Consider the following 7,709-nt stretch of genomic DNA (forward strand, 5'->3'; position numbering starts at 1 on the left):
GAGATTGGCAGTGGATAGGGCTCATGAGATCGTGATTGTAGCAGACTTAAAGACCCTCTCTGATGTGCCTCTTAACGAGTTTGCGTCTCGTCATGTCCATAGGCTCGTTTAGGTAGGGTGTTAATGTACCTCCCTTCTCCCTTTTTTTTGGGTACTGATGACTTAAAACTTCTTCCCAGGTGTTGAGGAAAGTCTTCACATCACCTCTGAGTATTTTACTCAAGAGGCTAAAGTGGCATCCTTAACATCTAGGATGGAGGCCTTAGAAAAGGAGAACTCTAAGTTGAAGAAGAATCTAATTCTTTCTATGGACGAGGCTACCTCTTTAAAGGCGAAGGTGTTGACTCTAGAGAAGGACGACCAGCTCCTTTCTGCCAAGGAAAAGCTTAAAACAATTGCTGCCAGATCAGTCGAGGCCTTCCAAACAACTGATGAGTACAAAACAGTACTCTTTAGCTGGTACTTCAAAGGCTTCGAGCTTCTCAGAAGGTATCTGGTTAAGCATCCTACTGGAGTCGACATGGAGAGTTTGGACCTGGAGGAGGTAGACAGAGAGATGGCAACGGACGAAGCTACCCAATCCTCAGCTCCTAAAGGTGATGCCCCTGAGACTACTGCTGACGCTCCGGTCGGTGAAAATTCTGCTGTTGATGCTTGACCTTGTTACTTAAGAAAATTTCTTTTCATTTTTGTGGATGCCCATCATGTTTTCGGCCCCTTTTTTTTTTTTTTTTTTTTTTGTAAATCTAATTTCAAAACAATTACTTGTTATCCTATCTTGAGAACAATGTTTGTGGCCCAACGTTTATGGGTCTTTTTTCAGTATAACAACAATGGTAATTACCCTTGATTTTTGGGCTTTTAATTGAACTTGGTGCATACTTACATGTTACTTGTATGTGTGCTTGTGCGCTTGTTTGTTCATGATATGCTGGTGGGGTTCGTCCATGCTTTGTACTTAACAAAAGTTTCCAGTTATGCTTTTCTTCTTCATCAATGATTTTGCTTCTTGTTACTTAGTTGTTTTCCTGTAACCCGAACCTCTTCAAGGGGTCTCATCGAGGGTTCTGGTGAACTAGTTGGGAGCCCCAATCCAGCCTTGGCTTGGTTGTAAGGTTCTTCATCAGTAACTTACATCTATTAAGGCGGAATCTTGTTACTTGGCTATTTTACGACTCACACCCATTTAAGGGATCTTGTTGTGTTTGTTTGGATTCGTTAGTAACTTACATCCGTCAAGGCGGAATCTTGTTACTTAGCCATTTTGTGACTTACACCCTTTTAAGGGGTTTTGGATTCGTCAGTAACTTACATCCATCAAGGCGGAATTTTGTTACTTAGCCATTTTGCGACTTACACCCTTTTAAGGGGTTTTGGATTCGTCAGTAACTTACATCCATCAATGCAGAATCTTGTTACTTGGCAATTTTGTTTTGTATGGTTGACTAGACTTGCTTACATAAAGACATTAGATGAATAATTCTTTTATTAATTTTAGGAATGAATATATTCGTTTGTTACATCTATTGGTGATATTTCTTTAAGTGCTCAATGTTCCATGGTCAAGGGAGTCTCTGTCTGTCTATGGTTTCTAGGTGGTAACTACCTTGCCTTGAGTAGCGAACGACTCGGTAAGGTCCTTCCAATGTGGGTCCAAGCTTTCCTTGGGTAGGGTCTCTAGTTGCTGTGGTGATCTTGCACAGGGGAGGTCACCTATGTCCAGTCGTTTGAGTTTAACCCTCTTATTGTAGTATTCGGCCATCTTTTGCTGGTACATTGTCATCTTGCTGGAAGCTTTGTCTCTCACTTCATCCAAAAAGTCCAGGTTGAGTCGTAGTTCATCATCATTGCACTCTTCGTTCAATGTTTCTTGCCTGATGCTTGTTACTCCTACTTCGACCGGGATTACTGCTTTAGTGCCATAGGTGAGTCTGAAGGGGGTTTCCCCTGTTGGGGTTCTTGCCGTGGTTCTGTAAGCCCACAGGACATTTGGTAATTCTTCTGGCCAGGCACCCTTCGCGTCGTCCAGCTTGGCTTTGATAATATTGAGCAGCGTCTGATTTGTTACCTCCGTCTGTCCGTTTGCCTGGGGATGCCTTGGGGATGAGAACTGGTTCTTGATTTCAAGGTTTGAACAGAAGTCTCTGAAGCCTTGGTTGTCGAACTGCCTCCCATTATCTGATTATCTGATATAATCGTTAATGGAATCCTGAATCTGCAGATTATATTCTTCCACACAAAACTCCGAATTCTTGTCTCGGTGATTGTTGCTAGAGCCTCTGCTTCAACCCACTTTGTGAAGTAATCAATAGCAACTAGTAGGAATTTTACCTGACCTTTACCTTAGGGTGATGGATCGATGATGTCAATTCCCTATCGTGCGAATGGCCACGGGGAGGCTATCGTCGTCAGTTTCTCTGTTGGAAGCCGTTGTACATTCCCATATCGTTGGCACTTGTCACACTTCTTGACGATTTCCACAGCGTCCATCTGCATAGTAGGCCAGAAATAACCTGTTCGTATTGCCTTGTTTACTAGGGATCTGGGGCCGGCGTGGTCGCTGCAAATTCCTTCGTGGATTTCTTTCAGTATGTATCTGGTTTTTTCTTCGTCGACACACTTCAAGTAAGGCATGGAGAAGCCTCCCTTGTATAAGGTGTCATTGAGGATAGTAAATCTGGCTGCCCTCTTCTTGATCTTTTTAGCTTCTTTTGTATTCTGAGGGAGGTGCCCGTCCTGGAGGAAAGATATTATTGGTGTCATCCAGCTGTTTGCGCTTTGGGTTGTGAATGTTGGAACTTCTTCAATACTGGGGTGTTTCTGGACTTCTATCGCCAAGTCCATGCTAATCTTCCCTTCTTCTGATGATGCTAGCTTTGAGACTTCGTCTGCCCCCATGTTCTGACTTCTTGGGATTTGTACAAATTCCACCATATCGAACTCCTGAGTTAGATGTTTCATCAGCCTGAGGTATTTCTGCATTCTCTCTTCCTTTGTTTCGTACTCTCCCCTGATCTGCCCGATCACTAGCTTTGAATCATTTTGGACTAACAGGTTCTTAATTCCAAGCGCCTTTCCGAGCCTCAATCCTGTCAGTATCCCGTTGTATTCAGCTTCGTTGTTGGTAGCCGAAAATTTCAACTGAACTCCATACTTGAGTATCTCTTTGTCAGGGGTGATTACGACGACCCCTACTCCCCCCCTCCTTTGGGCTGAAGAACCATCAGTTTGTATCGTCCATCGATTGACTTCGTCGGTGAAACTGCCTTCGTTCGGAAAGGTGAACTCTGCGATGAAGTCTGCCAAAGCTTGCGCCTTGATGGCTGTTCTAGGATGGTACTCAATGTCAAATTGACTGTGTTCAATTGCCCACTGGATTATTCTTCCGACTGCCTCTGGTTTGTTCATGGGTTTTTTGATTGGTTGGTCCGTCATCACCAGGATGAGATTCGCCTGAAAGTATTGCCTTAGCTTGTGTGAGGCTACTATTAACGCAAACACGATCTTTTCAATCCTTGGATACCTGGACTCAGCCCCCTAGAAGGCTTGGCTGACGTAGTAAATTGGGAGCTATTTCTTGCCTTCTTCTCTAATCAAGGCTGCACTCATTGCTGAAACTGATACTGCCAGGTACAAATATAGGTCTCCCCCTTCTTTGGATGGGCTTAAGAGGGGTGGACTACTCAGGTAACATTTGAGTTCTTGGAACGCTGCTTCACATTCATCGGTCCAGGCGAAAGCCTATTACGAGGTCTTGAAAAAGGGTAGGCACTTGTCCGTAGCTCTGGAGATGAACCTGTTTAAAGCTATAATCCTTCCTGTGAGCTTCTGGACTTCCTTGACGGTCTTGGGTGATGCCATGTTGATTATGGCTTGCACTTTCTCTGGGTTTGCTTCTATTCCTCTTTGGGACACCATGAATCCCAAGAATTTCCCTGAAGCTACATCAAAAACACACTTACTAGGGTTCAACTTCATCTGGTATTTTTTGAGGGTGGCAAACGTCTCCTTCAGGTCGTCTAGATGTGTGAGCTCTTCCATACTCTTGACGAGCATATCATCTGCATATACTTCCATATTCCTGCCAATCTGCTGGCTGAACATTTTGTTCACTAGTCTCTGATACGTAACTCCGACATTCTTTAATCCAAAAGGCATTATCTTGTAACAATAGAGTCCTTGACTTGTGATGAAAGTAGTCTTCTCCTGATTTTCTTCAGCCATCCTTATCTGTTTATATCCCGAGAAAGTGTCCATGAACGTCAGTAACTTGTGTCTGACTGTAACTTCATCTGCGACTGCTTGGTCTCATTCGGGGGCAAAGACTCTTCGTCTTTGCTGGACAGGTTTCCTTTCTAGGTTCACATTTAACTTATAATGGATGACTTCTGGAGCTATGCCTGGCATGTCCTCGTGGTTCCATGCAAAGACATCTAGATTTTCTTTGAGGAATTGGATGAGTCTTGTTCTCATTTTAGGGCTTAGCGTCGTCCCTATCTTCGTCATCTTGTTTGCTTCTCCTTCAGCCGGTTCCGTTGTTTCTAGGGCTTCCATTTTGCCTTTTTCCTTCTCTTCAATCATCCATGCGTGGTTCTTCTTTGCAGCCAGGACAGCCTGATAACACTCTTTGGCTAAGACTTGATCTCCTTTTACTTCGCCGGCACCGTTATCTGTTGGGAATTTCACCTTCAAACAGTAGGTGGACGTGGCTGCTTTCCATTTGTTGAGCATGGGCCTCCCAATGATGACATTGTAAGATGAGGGGTAATCTACCACTAGGAAGTCTAATTGATGGGTCAACTGCACTGGATAGGTCTCCACTGTTACTGTCAACGTCACTATGCCCCTGGGATATACCCTGTCTTCGCTGAAGCTGACAAGGGGAGAGTCAAATGAGTGCAATCTCCTTAGATCTAGCTTCAGTTGCTGGAAAGCAGGGAGGTAGATGATGTCTGCGGAGCTACCGTTGTCCACGAGGATCCTTTTGGTATTAAATCCCTCTATATTCAGCATTATGACCAAAGGGTCATTGTGGGGCTACTTCACTCCCTTGGCGTCCACTTCATTGAAGAACATGTCCCAGTTCGTTCGTTGTTGCTTGAACGAAGGTATGGTGTGGACGCTATTCACCTGCCTCTGGTACGCTTTCTTGAGGGATTTAAATGACCCTCCTGAGAAGGGCCCTCTTGTAATCGTCTTTATCTCCTCGATCACATCCTGTGGAGGTTGGGACGGGCGATTGTCACTCTTGGAAGAGGACTCATGCTGGCTCTTATTACCGTTTCTGAACTTATTATATTCCCCCTTATTCACATATTTCTGTAATTTTTCTTTCCGTATCAACTCCTCTATTTGCTCCTTTAGGTCCCTACAATCTTTTGTGTTGTGGCTGTGATCGTTGTGGAATCGGTAGTACTTGTTCTTATCATGGACGTTAGGGGATGAGTGTAATGGTCTCGGTCATTTGAGATAGTGTTCGTCCTTAATCTGCGTTAAAATTTTGTCAATAGGCATAACCAGAGGAGTAAATCTTACCGTCTGAGGACCTTTATCATCTTTTCTTCTGTTCCTGTCATTATTTCGACGATCTGGGCGTTCCCTCTTTTGACCCCTACGCTCGTCATCCCTTCTTCCTTTGTCTCCTGGCTTCTCTACGGCCTTTATGGCTGCTAAAGCATCTTCAGCATTCATGTACTTCTGTGCTTTTAGGAGCATTTCTGCCATCGTCTTTGGAGGATTCTTTGCGAGTGAAGCCACAAGATCTTTGGATCTTAGCCCTGCTTTGAAGGTTGTCAGCTGTACTTTGTCATCAGCTTCGTCTACCTCGAGGGTCTCCCGAGTAAAATGTTTTACGTATGACCTCAATGTTTCCTTTTCCCCCTGCTTGATGGTGAGTAAGTGGTCTACTGGCCTTTTGGTACGCTGTCCCCTAATGAAGTGACGCAAAAAAGCACTGCTTAACTGCTCGAAGTTATCGATGGACGAGGTGGGCAACTTTGTGAACCATTCCCTTGTAGCCCCTTTGAGAGTGGTAGGAAAGGAACGACACAGTATCTCGTTGGGCGGTTGTTGAAGGCTCAGCGTCGTTTTGAAGGTATTAAGGTGATCCTGAGGGTCTTTGAGCTCGTCAAACGGCTCAAGTTGAGGTAAACGAAACTTCGACGGCACGAGGCATTCAAGGACTGTTGTAGTGAAAGGTGAATCCGTGGCCCTTACCATTCTGTCTACATTTCGGTCTATCTTCTCCTTAATAGCATTCCTCAATTCGTCCATCTCCTTCCTCATCTCTCGAAGGAGATCTGAATTCTGCTCGTTTGGAGTAGTAGGTCTTTGATGAATACTCTTCCTATGGCTATCCTCTTCTCCCTCCATGTTATCCTTGGACCGATTCTCTTCTTGTTGAGCCTGTTGAACCTGTTGAAGTCGCAGCTTCATTTCTTGATTTTGTTTGGTGAGTTCTTCAATAGTGGCCACAAGAGCTTGAACTTGCTGGGCCAAGGTTGCGGAATCTGGATTGGATTCCATCTGAATGTAGAAGTTGATGGAAACTATGTTTTCAAATATGAATCTAAAAAAGTCGTTCCCACAGACGGTGCCAAACTGATGAAGCGTAAGCTCGTCAGTCAGAGATGGCAGATGGAACTGATCTTCAGCCTGGGTGATAGTGTCCTCAAGGTGGTCACCGGTGTGGTGCCTGCCATAAAGTCTCCGATGCCAAAGTCAATATCAAGAAGTTACCGTTGGAAGAATAATGTAATATGATAGAGCAAGAAATATAGCTGAGAGTGTCTATGTACCTCGTGTTGGTGATGTGAGAGCCTTATATATATGTTGCCTTGGATTCTGACCGTTGTGGTTAATAATGGGACATTAATGCCTTTCTTGGTAACGCCTTCTGCTTAATAATGGGGTTTTAATGTGCTTTCAACGGTTTGCATAGCTGTTGTTGTAATTGTCTGAGGTGTTACTAGCGGTATTGAATGGTCCTGATACCTTCGTCAGTGATGGAGGCATTTGTTTTGGTTCATCCATGAGGATGATTTAGTCTGTAATGTTAGGTTCGTTTCTAGTTGATGTCGTCAGTCCCATCAGTAGTAATCACCATAAACCTGGTGATATACCAAGAACAACAACACTCCACTGCTAGCCTTTGGTGCAAAAATCCTTGCGCACAAATATTTGCCAGTATAGACGACCACCTACAATCTTGATTACGTGATCTAAGAATGAAACGTTGTACACCATTTTTTTTTCCTCCTCTACTTTTTAAACATGCAGGAAATGGGTTGCTTAGGTCAATTTATATAGGCTTAAGCAAAATGAGAATATTTATAACTCACCAACTTTCAAATATTTACATTCATATTATCAGAATTAAGTATTCAAGGGTTTGCTATGCTATAATATTTATTGGTTCCATATTAAGCAAACGTAGGGAGTACACAAACTTTAATATTCACTTTGTCTCTCAATATAGCAAGCACAACATTGTCCAGATAAAATACTAAAAACAGTCGTATAGCATGATCTTCACAATTTTTTATTTTTTATTTTATATATTAAATAGCTTTCCATTAAATAACAAATATAGCCAATTTAAAATTTATATGCTCAGCTGGTTTTGTACAGGTTCCTTTGTATTCTCCATATTGTCAATTTGTCATTGAATTTTCATGTCAAACTCTTGTCATTTCAAGCAAACCCCCCGA

The 7,709-nt window shown here is 43.3% G+C and overlaps 1 protein-coding gene across 1 annotated transcript; it reads right to left on the minus strand.

Annotated features, from left to right (window-relative positions):
* Positions 1 to 1,591: 1,591 nt before the first annotated feature.
* On the minus strand, positions 1,592 to 3,408 carry LOC115949756. The gene is made up of 2 exons (XM_031067040.1): positions 2,437 to 3,408; positions 1,592 to 2,164 (listed from the first exon to the last, which is right to left on the minus strand). The coding sequence occupies exons 1-2, from the start codon at positions 3,406 to 3,408 to the stop codon at positions 1,592 to 1,594; spliced, it is 1,545 nt and encodes a 514-aa protein (XP_030922900.1).
* Between the last annotated feature and the right edge of the window lie 4,301 nt (positions 3,409 to 7,709).

The sequence above is a fragment of the Quercus lobata genome, chromosome 6, assembly GCF_001633185.2.
Source record: "Quercus lobata isolate SW786 chromosome 6, ValleyOak3.0 Primary Assembly, whole genome shotgun sequence".
NCBI lineage: Eukaryota > Viridiplantae > Streptophyta > Magnoliopsida > Fagales > Fagaceae > Quercus > Quercus lobata.

Excerpts from the sequence above, each read along its gene's own strand:
- LOC115949756 (XM_031067040.1), bottom strand. The coding sequence starts at position 3,408 with ATGAACAAACCAGAGGCAGTCGGAAGAATAATCCAGTGGGCAATTGAA. Across the intron at positions 2,165-2,436 it reads AGTGCCAACGATATGGGAAT|TTCGACAACCAAGGCTTCAG; the intron begins GTACAACGGCTT and ends AATGGGAGGCAG.